Here is a 14,411-nt window from a genome sequence, read left to right on the forward strand (position 1 = left end):
GCGCCGGTGTTGCTAGGTGCGAGCGTGCTGCCACCTGCTGTTGGCAAGCCTATATTCATTTATGGAGTTGGTCAGCCTAATCCAATGTTTTCAAAGTGGGGTTCAGCCGTTCAGGGACTCTTGCGGGGGTTGCAAATGGAGCCTTTCCATAACTTGTGGGTGTTTAATCTAGCTGTAAACTAGCCTTGATAAAACTGTCTGAAGGCCGTCTTGATCCAGGGCAGGGCTAGATGTAAGCAAGATGAAAAAGATTGCAATTAAATCATTAAGAATTGGTGCTAAGACTATTAAAAAGACTGCATACAGATTGAAAGTGCCCAGTACTCTTCATTTTAAGCATGGAAAACCTGCCTGTATTTTGGTCCAGTTGACTTTCCGTAGCTGCTCTGTTCCAGTGACGTCACCACCTGTGTGTGTGGAAGTGGACATGATCACAACTTGATGTTTTGTTTTTTTAAAAGCCTTTCTCTCTAGATTCCCGGTGGTTTTGGGAGGATTACTTTTAAACACCCCGGTAAGTGACTTGTTGTGTGCACGAAGAAGACGTGTCGCCCTCGTTCTTATTGTAACAATCTGTTGTGATCTTTTACCCTCTGCACGGGTCTTATTCCACCGTAACGTATAGGGCTAGTGCGCACCGAAAATAGCAGATCTACAAGCTCACTGCCGTCGCGGTGAGCTTGTAGATCTGCTATTTTTCTAAGTCTAAGAAGTAGACCTACCGTATTTTACGGTACATCGGGCTTTTGCTTTTAAATATAGCCCATAATACAGGATCCCTCGACCATGCATCATTTATAGCTTACTTTTAAGTTATTGTTGCCACAAATATGTGGCTTTAGGATATGTTATTCCACTGGTTCTCAACTTCTCAACGTCAGGGTCCGGGGACCGGGGGACCACTAGCCCTGAAACATGACTGCCATGAAGAACCATGGCTAGGGGACCACTAGCTCTGATCCATAGCCTTCTACTGCTTCTACGATTCTGCCCTGCGCAGAGAGCTATGGACCAGAGCTAGGGGACCACCAGACCATTGGCCCAAATGGACTCTTATGGCCGGGTGACGGGTCTGTTACTTAATGATCTATATGATGTTTCTACATAGTAGTAGTCACTAGTCATTAAAGGCTACAAATGACCCCAATGGAAACAGACCTTGTATCGATCTGTACTTAGTTCCCTGTGCCTTTTTCTGCAAACTGTTCAAATCAACCAATCAATCAAATGGAATGGAACCAAATAATATAGTTCCATTTTGTATACTCTCAGAAGTCAGAACACAGGATTTTACAGTGGGGTCCCATATTTTTTAATTCATAGGATACATAGATACGGTAATAATTAATTTGGCCTATTAAATGTACTTTGAGAGACTGAGAGTCACTGTGTTACTCGTCCCTAGCTAAATAATGTAGTTAGGAATCAAATGGATGGACTCTTATGAATCTGTAACTCGTCTCGGAGAGAACCAAATTGACCTGTTAGGGTCCATTTGGTTCCATTTGTAGAGTTAAATTAACATTACACATTAGCCTCGGACACCCAGGCGATTTTATTTTACAATATAAATTGGGGGTCCCACCCAGAGATAGAAATGCCACTAATAGGTCCAAGGCCTAATGCATGTCAAACTGGGGGTACCTGAAATTAAAATGGTTGAGAATCTCTGATGGAGCCGTAAACAATCTTCTCTCATGGGGGTCCCTGGTAGCCTGACACTCAGCCTGAATTTTCATTTCGTTTCACTCGCCTGAGCCATGAACATATTTTTTTAATGGCCGTGGCTAGCGATTCAGGGGCTGGAGCCAGGCTAGGTCCTGACTCCCTAGCTTATCTTTTCAAATGGGGGTCCGTTGGATTAAGGGTCAATTTGGGGGTCCTTGACATGAAAACGTTTGAGAACCACTGCCTCAGCCCATTAATCATGCAAACTTAGTTACCCGGGTCATTTCCTCGTTGTGCTCATGTTTTTGTTGCAGTTCAGGCTTTGCTTGTTATTTTACCACAATTAAAATGTAATGGCATGTCATTTTAGTTTACCTGGTATCCTATAGTTTCAATGTAACCTACAGATTATTATATTGTACTTTAGACTGATGCTAGGTTATTGGTTTATCCTAGTTTACCGAGGCACTGCTGCACTCTGTCTATGCATTTGATGTGTGTTTATCTTCTTGAATTGTTTTTTACTTGTCAGCAGTTAGACTGCTGAACAAGGGCTAAGTCTGATGACATTGAACTGAATTTGTGTTTTAATAGAGACTGCTTTTTATAATTCTACTCATACATTCATTACCTATTACCTAAACTTGGCTTCACTTTTTGGAACCAAGTAACCACAGTATACTGCTAATCAAATTACAACTACATACTCTGTATGTAGTTGTAATGTGATTTGTAATTTGTAAATCTGTGCCTGGTCTGCTGGGACCAGACTACACAGATGACCATATCTCTTACGTCATCACTGAGAGCTAGTCATACGTATACACACCATGTACTCTGGTCCCAGTTCTCAACGATGACGTAATGTTGTAACTGGTCCCAGCAAACCAGGCACAGACTTACGGTTGAAAAAAACTTGGCTTCACTTTTTGGAACCAAGTAACCACAGTATACTGCTAATCAAATTACAATGTAATGTGATTTGTAATTCGTAAATCTGTGCCTGGTCTGCTGGGACCAGACTACACAGATGACCATATCTCTTACGTCATCACTGAGAGCTAGTCATACATATACACACCGTGTACTCTGGTCCCAGCTCTCAACGATGACGTAATGTGGTATCTGGTGGGACCAGATTACACAGATGACCATTTCTCTTACGTCATCACTGAGAGCTAGTCATACATATACACACCATGTACTCTGGTCCCAGCTCTCAACGATGACGTAATGTGGTAACTGGTCCCAGCAAACCAGGCACAGACTTACCGTTTAAAAAAACTTGGCTGTCACTTTTTGGAACCAAGTAACCACAGTATACTGCTAATCAAATTACAACTACATACTCTGTATGAGAGCCCACGGTAATACACACCATGTACTCTGGTCCCAGCTCTCAACGATGACGTAATGTGGTATCTGGTGGGACCAGATTACACAGATGACCATTTCTGATGACGTAAGTCATACAACATTATGTTTCTGGATTGTATAAAAATCACGCAAATGTCAAAAAGTTAACCATTAAGCTTAACGTCGTTGTAGTATATAACTAACTAAACCAAACAGAACTTTAGGATAAAGGACAGAAATCCATACCATTTCAGAGAAGAGAATTTTTCTACAGAACTGACTACGCAGACTACTTTCTCTCTCGAAAGTACTTGCGCGCTCTGCTTGCGCACTAGTAGGCCATTTATGGCCTACTAGTGTGCAACAAGCAAGTATGCACTCGGCAGAGTGCAGTTCTAGTTTTAACTGCAATGATGAGCCTGCACAACTACGAATTTCACCCACCTTACTTGTAATGTGATGTGACAATATCTGCTAAGTGTGTACATTGTGAATTGTAGCCTACAGGTCAGGACCATCCATCGTCGACCGCTTATCCGTAGTTGGGTCGTGGCGGGGGCAACATCTCCACCAGAGAACTCCAGACTACCATTCCATGGAGGGCCTAATAAGTGAGTTGTCCACACTGCGCTGCAGGAGATGTCGCAAAGCCTTCCTAGACTCCTCCTGCCTGCATCTGGTGAGTGACACATTCTTTATTAGATAAATAGATAGATACCTTTATTATCCCATTGGGGAAAAATCAGTCGCCCAGAGCAGTTAAGGTTACAGCTTACAGGTAAGAGACAGTATGAAAAAGAAAAAGTACTGTTGTGTACAGCAAAATGAGCAAATACGAGGTAAAATAAAACAAAAAGAAGCATCATCAATAATACAGAGCAAAGGTAAACGAAGGTAAAAATGAAATAAGGTGTCCATTACAGCCAGTCAGTGCGTAATATGTTATGATAGATTTTTCTTTGCTATGTGTTGTTTTGTTGTGGGTGTTTTGAACAGACTGAAGATGAATATCCTTCGGGACAATAAAGATTATTATTATAAGTGTCTCACTGTATCTTGTCATAAAAACCAAAAAATAAAGCTTGATAATTGAAGGTGCTCACAGTGAGAAACAGCATTAATGTTATAGCTGGCCAAGTTACGTGTGCCCAGAAATGTGGCTTTCAATTGGCTTCGTGGAATTGGAGGAACCAGGTTATTTTCCGTCATTCACATACAGTTACAGGGTTAGGGTAGAGGAGCGCAGTATAGAGCTCCATTCTGCACGCACGCACGTGCGCGCACACACACACACACACACCACACCACACCACGCACACGTACCTGCACACGCACACACCACACACCAAACACACGTATGTGCACACGCACACACACAGACTGATATTCCGCGCATCACCGGAGTGTCTGTCTTTGACCTGTAACATAATGTATTACTATGTTATTAAATGGCTGTTTATACAGTAGCACCATTCTTAAGGTTCTGCTTTGTAATAGTGAGATGTTTGTATCAGGAACAACAGGAACAACCGAGATTTCCAAGAATGATATAGCCCAGGTGGATGATCCCCAACTAAATTATGGAGAGTTTGTAACCAAATGGACACTTATAGATCAAGAGTTACATTATTTTTTAAACATCTGCATTACTACATTTACAAGAGGTCTACACAAAAACTGGCATTGGTGTTTTACGAAAAAACAAGGCTTCCCGTCATGCACCTGTAACCGACTGTAGTTCAGTGTGAACCTCAACAGTGCCACTTTAGGTCAGCCAGGGGTATTGCGGTACTGAAACATACATACATACATATGGACAGGCATACATAGCTGTGCATAGGAGATGGTGTGCCACCGCTCTAAAAAAGTTTTGGGTCTGAGAGGCAAAATCTCATCCGTGGCTTAATGCTGAATAAATAATGGGCCATGGTATCAAAAGGGTTGAAAACCACTGATACCGATGTTTAGAGATGTTTTCCTCTTCAAACAGCTGGCAGCCACAGATGAGAGTGCAGCTTCCCTGTGCAGCGTTTGGCACGTGAACCTTGACAAGCTGCCAGAATGGATACTGATGTCTGTTCAACAGGTAAGTGTGTTCACCATAGCGGTGGCAACAGTTAATCGAACTACAATATATAACAGATAGCCATCTGAAAGCAAATGTGAGTAGCCTTTCCAGATCGGATCAAAACATGTTATACAACTTATTGTATGTGGAATTTACATTACCTGACATTATTATTTTTCATTTTATATAACTGAATTACTTATTATCATTGTCAATAATACTCTGAAGTTGTCAAATACAAAAAATGCCTATTTTTACAACTGAATTAACGTAACCTACGTGTTTTGGCGCTTGTCGCTTGCCGACAATTAACGTACGCTACGTTTTTCGGTGGGCTAACTGTTAATAAACAGAAGGTGCATTTGCACGTTGGGATACCAATTTCATCCAATCAGGAGACAGAACTCATACAGGATGAATAAGTGAAATTACAAGTGATGACACGAAGAAAAGAGCAGACAGAATTGGATGTAGAACACTATAAAAGTGAACGTTAGCTAGAGTTCATGTGGTTAAGGTGTTTTGCGCAAGTGAATGCAAGCCAGTTAAGTGTGGCAAATGATTGTTTTAGTAACTCTGTCTCTCTTAGGCCCAGTGGACTGTGGGGAAGTTGAACTGCCAGAGTTGCAGTGCTCGTCTGGGCGGCTTCAACTTCATCAACCACGCCAGCCGGTGCCCCTGTGGCCAGATGAACACCGCCATCCACATCAGCAAGAGCCGTGTGGATCTTGACCACAGACACTCTGTCCAGCCGAGCAGGCCCGGCAGGCGGCAGGGAGAACAACAGGGTTGTCTGCGGGGCCAACAGCAAGGCGCATGCCGCCGCAACGAGCAGGACAGCCCACAACTCCACAGGAACGTATCGGCCGGATCACAGTTTGGCTCTGCCGCCGGGTCCCACGTCGTGAACCCTCAGACACCCATCATCACGCCCCACGCCGGGGACTCCTCACGCCGGTCGATGGACGCCAGTGAGGCAGCGCAGTCGCTTCTCCTAAACGTCTCCTCAATGTCCAGCGTCTCTAGTGGGAGGAGGTGCATGTTAGGTGACGACGCCTCCTCAAGTGGCCCTTTGGATCCGTGCCCGGCATGTCCTGCTGTGGACAAGACGCACTCGATGAGTAGGCCTGTCATAATTGTTACATAAGCTTGTATTCGTGTCGTAGATCAACTGTTTCTGCTATTTTGTCAATTATTTTGGAAGGAAAGAATGATTAAATATGTCAGTGATTTCATTGTATAGCGGTAGCCCATTTAAGTTATTTGTCTTATCTGGCCAAATGTGTAATCGGGACAGCCCTATCGATGATGACAGGGACGGTCCAATGTGTCCCACGTACTTCGCCAGCGGCGCATCGCAGAACGCAGCGGATTGACGGCGTCACCGATGATGCGTTGGACAGCGTTCCCCGTCGCTGGGCCGTTCCTAGAGGGAGACGCTCCACGCTGGATCAGGAGCACACATCGTCCACCACCGTGGAGGGTGTCGTCGTGTCCTCGCCACTCCTTCCAGCGCCTCCCGAGAAGGCTGCTGACTCGCCCATGTTCCTGCGAGGGACGACCATCGCCGACAGCATCGGGGAGGAGGCGGGACACGAGCAGGAGGAGCAAGTGTTGGTAATAATAAGAATAATAATGCTTTTTATTTATAACTAACTACTAACTATATTATAGTTATATTATATAGCTATATTATAGTTATAGTTTTATAAAAGAAAATAAAACTTTATTGTCCATTAAATTTACATAAAATGGAAATTTGTCTTTGGCACACCGGCAGTCAGTTACAACAATAAAACATTACATAAAATAGCTATATTATTATAGCAACTAACTAACTTTCACCAAGGGAACAATAAAGTTAAATTATTAACTTAATTAATTAATTAATAATAGTCATTTATCTTCTCTTCGCATTGTACCAAGCACCTTATTTGTATTTTGTGGTGCACAATTTCCAAAGCTCTGCTCTTCCACTCAGCCCCAGCAGCAGCCCTCTGGCATCTCCTCAGCGGCACCAAACAGGCTGAACAAGAGGGAAAGGAACCGTCTGAAGAGCTACAGGAGGAAGCAGAGACGAAGGGAACGCTGGCTCCACAGTCAGCTGGAGCAGGTGAGACACCAGGCCAGGTCCTGGTCTTCTAACCAGTGGTGGAAGAAGTACTCACAATCTTTACCTGACACCAGATTCTACAAAAAAACGTATCGGTGGTGCTCAAACCTTTTCATGTCAAGGACCCCCAGAATTATCTGTATTTGGCCGCGGATGCTCATCTGAAAATATGTTGTTCCAGGGACCCCCAGAATTAAATATATGAGGCCGTATAGGTCGTAGCACGGCACTCAGTGCCACACTATGAGCTTGTAGATCTGCTATTTGTCAATAGCTAAAGTTTAAAATAATGGTTTAATGTGGTTAAGTGACACATTCGTTCCCGGTCTTAACAGGTAAAAGTATCAATACTGCAATGTAGAAATACTCTGTTACAAGTAAATGTCCAGAATTCAAAATGTACTTGAGTTAAAAATACAAAAGTATTGGCTTCAAAATGTACTTAATGTACCAAAAGTAGAAAGTACTCATTATGTTGAATGTCCCGTTTAACAAGTTTTGTGATCTTTTGACATGACACATTGTGAGCTTGTAGCTACAGTATGTGTTTTGTAAGAATAATAATGAATAATATATTTTGTAATAATTATCAAAATCTACAAAGTAACTGTAGTAACTAAAGTCGTCAAATAATTGTAGTGGAGTAAAATTACAATAATGCCTATTTGCCAAGTACAGTACTTGACTACATGTACTTAGTTACTTTCCACGGCTTCTAACAACTGGTTTTGTGCCGAGAACAGGGCTAAATGTCACACAAGAATTACGCCTTTGCAACTTGAAAATGTGGTTCTGTGTATATCAAGGGATTAGAACATAGACCGTTGAAAATGTACACTGTTCAGGTTGGTGGTTCTGTGTATAAAATGTACACTGTTCAGGTTGGTGGTTCTGTGTATATCAAGGGATTAGAACATAGACCGTTGCAGTAGTGGCGTATTAAAACTTAAACACACCATAGCAGCAGTTGATGAATTGTTGATGGCTTATACACATAAAACATACCATACAGGTCCAAGTTCACTGTCTTTCAGCAGACTGGCAGAGTACAGTATGGGGCTTGCCTATATCTTAGATTAGATATTATTGATGGATAGCACGAAGCTTAAGGTGCTGTTTCCACCAAAAGTGTTTTCTTCTTTGTATCTTCTTTTGTTTGTTTGTGTAAATGGTGATGTGCTTTGGAGCTCATGTCCTGAGTGGTACACATGCACCTCTTCCAAAAGATGTTAGACACCGAGATGCTCTGTGCTAGGAAGAGGAGTGCTCCGGTGTGTCTTTACCTTAGATGTACTGTATTTGGTTGGGAATTGGGATTGAGCAGGCCTTGTCAGTCAGACTGTCTACACTGAAGGGAACTCTGGATGTCTGTCTTTCTCTTTTGTGCACAGCGCAAAAAAGACACACCACAATTACACCCATACTGAGTCTACCACACAGATTGGTTAAAATATGAATTGCTGCTATAAGAATTAATCGCCAAGCATTCTAGATAACATGTCTCTGACTAAAGCCATTTGGATTCTGACCAGAGAATTACAAAATCCCCCCTCTGCTTGGCCCAAGCCAAGGACAGCCATCTACATGATAGGCTGTTCTCATTTGTGATGTGGGAACTGGGAATGGAATCAAGGATAGATATTAGATAGATAGCATAAACACACCAGCTGCAGAATCTCATGGCCAACTACTAAGAGGTTTTCAAACTTTTGTCAAAGTTATTAACGCTGTTGTAATTGTTGTTATTGTTGGTTTTGAATGCAACATTTTGTGTGGCACCAAGTACTAACTTGTAAATTGCGTTTTAGTTAATAGTTTTGAACATTTTAGAAAAGTTCTGAAAACTTTAAAAAAAATTGTGCCTGACAGGGTGGGTGTGGTTAAACGTTCAGAGACGGGAATTCCTGTGAAGTGATTACTCCTTCAGAGTTCTGTTGTCAAGGGCTTTGTGTTGGCAATACATACTTATCTTAAGTAGAGAGTACGTGCAGGACAGAGAACATAATGTAGATACAATACATGACTATTGTAGAAAGAGAAGACGATGGAGCAGCTTGGACAATTTAAGCCTTTTTATTTAGGTGCTAGTATAAAAATAAATGACTAACGTTTCGACCTATACGGTCTTCATCAGAGTCATGTCATTGCGACAGTAGGTCACAGATTACTATAAAAACCTGTCAGTCGATACGTCAGTCACGCCACCATATATGGCCGTCAGTCCGTTATGCCTTGTGACACGTCACGCCACCATATATGGTCGTCAGTCCCTCACGCGTGATTATGAATCCCACCAACGTTCGCAACAGGCATAGTTTTACTGAGATTAGGGTTAGGTTTAGGTTTAGGTTTAGGTATAGTTTTACTGAGGTTAGGTTTATGTTTCTGGAGGAAACCGGCCAGCAACTCTACATCTGACCTCAAACCAATCGGCTCCATATATGGAGCTGACCTGTTCTGACATGCCATATGTTGATCCTACCCCACCCGTCCTTCCTCTTCCATGTCTCCCTTTTGACTGATACCTGTCCATTCAAACTCTAGACTGGCCTGCCCCAAAGTTATTAGTGTAGCCGCGCCCGGCAGCCGGCGAAAACTAGAGTTCTCAACAGGCCTGAAAATGAAGGCCCGACCCTACCTGGGCCCTCATCAAACCCTGTACACTCAAGACACTGCCTCTGCTGCCACCCTTAGATCTCCATATGTGGAACTGACCTGTTCTGACATTCCATAATGTTGATGTGATTGTGACCTCATCAAACCCTGTACACTCAAGACCCGCTCCATATATGGCAGGACCTCATCAAACCCTGTACACTCAAGACACTGCCCCAGCTGCCACCCTTATACCTCCATATTGATTGTTGATCTGACCTCATCAAATCCTGTATACTCAAGATGCTCCAGATGCTCCATATGGCCAGTACAGAATTCATTCCATAAGTTGATCTGACCCCCCATGCCAAAGCGCCAGCGCTCGCCCAGCAGTCTGCCGTCACCCAGGCGGATACGTGCACGTCTCACCCTCAGGGTGTCTACTGGTGTCATTAGACTCATTACTCTGACCAAGCCCATATGTATAGGTCAACACGTTAGTAATTTCTTTTTATACTAGCACCTAAATAAAAGGCTTAAATTGTCCGAGCTGCTCCAGTGTCTTCTCCTTCTTCTAGAACTGTTGCTGCGTCAACTTGGTAGATTCCTTTTGTTCTCACAGAACTATACTTGCAGGGTGAATTATCTTGTTTGAATTTACTTAATTATAATGTTGATAAAGGTAGCCACAATTGACAACCAGAATTACATTTTCAACCACATTTTCAAACCAGCCTATTTTGAGCATGTCATATGGTATTTATTTTTGATACATTTTTAAAAGATAGGAAAAAAGTAGATCTACAAGCTCACAAAGCATCACACGATGACACCATGTCTATTTGTGTTGTTTGTTAACACCATCGCGTGTGCATGCATGCATGATTGCATGTGTGTGTGTGTGTGTGTGATACACAGAATAGCTTGTTGACTGACAGCGAAGAGGAGGACAGAGAAGGCTACACGTGCGCCGTGTGTTTGGAGGTCTACTACAGCCCGTACAGCTGCCATCCCTGCGGCCATGTGTTCTGTGAGCAGTGCCTCCGCACCCTGGCCAAGAACCGGAGCACCAACACCCCCTGCCCGCTGTGTCGCACCCTCATCTCCAGCACCCTCTTCCAGAAAGGTCAGCATCCTCCTCCTCTAGGACAGACGGAAAGTACATATTTGCATTGGTGGAAAAAGTACTGACGTCGAAATTAAAAAAAAAAGTCTTCTAAATAGACCTACAAGACCTACAAGTTCACAGCGCACCACTCTGTGGCGCGCTATGAGCTTGTAGATCTGCTATTTTTCAATAGCTAAATTATAACATAATGTTTAAAACACCAAAAGGGGTTCCCGTACAAAATGGGTTAAGTAAAAGTACTGCAATATAGAAATACTCTCCGTTACAAGTAAAAGTCCGGAATTCAAAATTTACTTGAGTGAAAGTACACAAATATTGGCATCAGAATGTACTTAAATTACCAAAAGTAAATCAGTACTCACTATGCAAAAGTAAAAGTACAATATTTGGATCCAAAATGTAGTGGAGCAGAAGTAAAAGTATTGGAAGTTGGAATTACTCAAGTAAAGCACATACTTTCCACCACTGCATATTTGTAATGCTGGTTTTGGTGTGGGACGGAGGCTCCTACGTTTACAGTAGGGATGGTTTTGGTGTGGGACGGAGGCTCCTACGTTTACAGTAGGGATGGTTTTGGTGTGGGACGGAGGCTCCTACGTTTACAGTAGGGATGGTTTTGGTGTGGGACGGAGGCTCCTACGTTTACAGTAGGGATGGTTTTGGTGTGGGACGGAGGCTCCTACGTTTACAGTAGGGATGGTGTGGGACGGAGGCTCCTACGTTTACAGTAGGGATGGTTTTGGTGTGGGACGGAGGCTCCTACGTTTACAGTAGGGATGGTTTTGGTGTGGGACGGAGGCTCCTACGTTTACAGTAGGGATGGTTTTGGTGTGGGACGGAGGCTCCTACGTTTACAGTAGGGATGGTTTTGGTGTGGGACGGAGGCTCCTACGTTTACAGTAGGGATGGTTTTGGTGTGGGACGGAGGCTCCTACGTTTACAGTAGGGATGGTTTTGGTGTGGGACGGAGGCTCCTACGTTTACAGTAGGGATGGTGTGGGACGGAGGCTCCTACGTTTACAGTAGGGATGGTTTTGGTGTGGGACGGAGGCTCCTACGTTTACAGTAGGGATGGTTTTGGTGTGGGACGGAGGCTCCTACGTTTACAGTAGGGATGGTGTGGGACGGAGGCTCCTACGTTTACAGTAGGGATGGTTTTGGTGTGGGACGGAGGCTCCTACGTTTACAGTAGGGATGGTTTTGGTGTGGGACGGAGGCTCCTACGTTTACAGTAGGGATGGTTTTGGTGTGGGACGGAGGCTCCTACGTTTACAGTAGGGATGGTTTTGGTGTGGGACGGAGGCTCCTACGTTTACAGTAGGGATGGTTTTGGTGTGGGACGGAGGCTCCTACGTTTACAGTAGGGATGGTTTTGGTGTGGGACGGAGGCTCCTACGTTTACAGTAGGGATGGTGTGGGACGGAGGCTCCTACGTTTACAGTAGGGATGGTTTTGGTGTGGGACGGAGGCTCCTACGTTTACAGTAGGGATGGTTTTGGTGTGGGACGGAGGCTCCTACGTTTACAGTAGGGATGGTGTGGGACGGAGGCTCCTACGTTTACAGTAGGGATGGTTTTGGTGTGGGACGGAGGCTCCTACGTTTACAGTAGGGATGGTTTTGGTGTGGGACGGAGGCTCCTACGTTTACAGTAGGGGTGGTTTTGGTGTGGGACGGAGGCTCCTACGTTTACAGTAGGGATGGTTTTGGTGTGGGACGGAGGCTCCTACGTTTACAGTAGGGATGGTTTTGGTGTGGGACGGAGGCTCCTACGTTTACAGTAGGGATGGTTTTGGTGTGGGACGGAGGCTCCTACGTTTACAGTAGGGATGGTTTTGGTGTGGGACGGAGGCTCCTACGTTTACAGTAGGGATGGTTTTGGTGTGGGACGGAGGCTCCTACGTTTACAGTAGGGTGGTTTTGGTGTGGGACGGAGGCTCCTACGTTTACAGTAGGGATGGTTTTGGTGTGGGACGGAGGCTCCTACGTTTACAGTAGGGATGGTTTTGGTGTGGGACGGAGGCTCCTACGTTTACAGTAGGGGTGGTTTTGGTGTGGGACGGAGGCTCCTACGTTTACAGTAGGGATGGTTTTGGTGTGGGACGGAGGCTCCTACGTTTACAGTAGGGATGGTTTTGGTGTGGGACGGAGGCTCCTACGTTTACAGTAGGGATGGTTTTGGTGTGGGACGGAGGCTCCTACGTTTACAGTAGGGATGGTTTTGGTGTGGGACGGAGGCTCCTACGTTTACAGTAGGGATGGTTTTGGTGTGGGACGGAGGCTCCTACGTTTACAGTAGGGATGGTGTGGGACGGAGGCTCCTACGTTTACAGTAGGGATGGTGTGGGACGGAGGCTCCTACGTTTACAGTAGGGATGGTGTGGGACGGAGGCTCCTACGTTTACAGTAGGGATGCCACAGTCTACCATTTGGCGGTCCTTGCCATGCAACAGCCTATAGGAATTAGTGTCACAGCGAATTAGACCATATCAGGGTCATCATATGAGCATCCCTAACAATGGATGCCAAAACAATGGGATCATTTCCATTTTTATGTGTTTTTATATCAAAAGTCCATAAAATTTTAAAACGTGATGTCCAGTAAGAATAAAAATGAAATTTGATTTAATTCACCTGTTTTATTCCCATTGCTGCGCGTCCGTCCAAACACTGTTGCTTCTGATTACAGAATTACTCCGTTTTTAATTCAAGATGTCATTAAAGATGACATCGTCGGTGTATTACTCGTTTTAAATGTAATCATCACGCTACAATATGTATCTGAAAACATTATAGGTTAGAAATAAGCCACGAGCGTTGCTGCCCGTCTCTCTGTGACTTTGTAAACAAACAAATAAGCACCCGCGATGTTCTGATTGGTTCAAAACCACACAGCTTTCCAGAGTGAAACTTCAAAATAAAATGCCCGTATTTCACTAGGTTTTTAGCACGGAAGTAAATGTTATGTTTTTTTGAGCGATCAATATTTTCATATCTATGGAATTAATTATCAGTTTGGACGTTCTGTGAATGAGACGTTTCCATTCCCTTTCAGACCTCAACCAGACAGTGAAGACCTTCTTCCCTAAGATCTACAATGTCCGCAAGCAGACCTTCCAGAAAGCCAGCTGTGCCAAGTGGCCTCTGCCCAGCTGTCGGAAACGCTTCCGGATCTTCTGGGGTTAGATGTGATTTTAAAATACAAACATCTTGGCAGATGTCTTACAGTATGTTCTGGAGCACCAGGAGTCTTCACTGTGGGGGGGGGGGGAGAGAGCTAGAGAGAGAGAGAGAGAGAGAGAGAGGGGGGGGGGGGGGCATGGCTGAGTGGTCAACTCTCTGTTGGGGCAGAGAGAGAGAGAGGGGCGTGGCTGAGTGGTCAACTCTCTGTTGGGGCAGAGAGAGAGAGAGGGGCGTGGCTGAGTGGTCAACTCTCTGTTGGGGCAGAGAGAGAGAGAGAGAGAGGGGCGTGGCTGAGTGGTGA

General features: G+C 44.4%; 1 protein-coding gene across 1 annotated transcript; it reads left to right on the forward strand.

Annotated features, from left to right (window-relative positions):
• The first annotated feature begins 408 nt into the window (after positions 1-408).
• On the forward strand, positions 409-14,149 carry LOC308310225 (E3 ubiquitin-protein ligase RNF180-like). Its single transcript, XM_080756442.1, has 8 exons — positions 409-514; positions 3,532-3,703; positions 5,015-5,110; positions 5,682-6,213; positions 6,390-6,709; positions 7,074-7,205; positions 10,719-10,926; positions 13,983-14,149. The coding sequence occupies exons 2-8, from the start codon at positions 3,620-3,622 to the stop codon at positions 14,111-14,113; spliced, it is 1,503 nt and encodes a 500-aa protein (XP_080612568.1). The 5' UTR covers positions 409-514; positions 3,532-3,619; the 3' UTR covers positions 14,114-14,149.
• The last annotated feature ends 262 nt before the right edge of the window (positions 14,150-14,411 follow it).

The sequence above is a fragment of the Protomyctophum bolini genome (genome assembly GCF_963924005.1).
Source record: "Protomyctophum bolini genome assembly, chromosome: 22".
NCBI lineage: Eukaryota > Metazoa > Chordata > Actinopteri > Myctophiformes > Myctophidae > Protomyctophum > Protomyctophum bolini.

What these genes read in the sequence shown, in the direction of transcription:
- LOC308310225 (XM_080756442.1), top strand. Translation starts at nt 3,620, where the DNA reads ATGGAGGGCCTAATAAGTGAGTTGTCCACACTGCGCTGCAGGAGATGT. An exon ending in TCCACAGTCAGCTGGAGCAG is followed by an intron (nt 7,206 to 10,718) that starts GTGAGACACCAG and finishes TGTGATACACAG; the next exon opens with AATAGCTTGTTGACTGACAG. An exon ending in CAGCACCCTCTTCCAGAAAG is followed by an intron (nt 10,927 to 13,982) that starts GTCAGCATCCTC and finishes ATTCCCTTTCAG; the next exon opens with ACCTCAACCAGACAGTGAAG.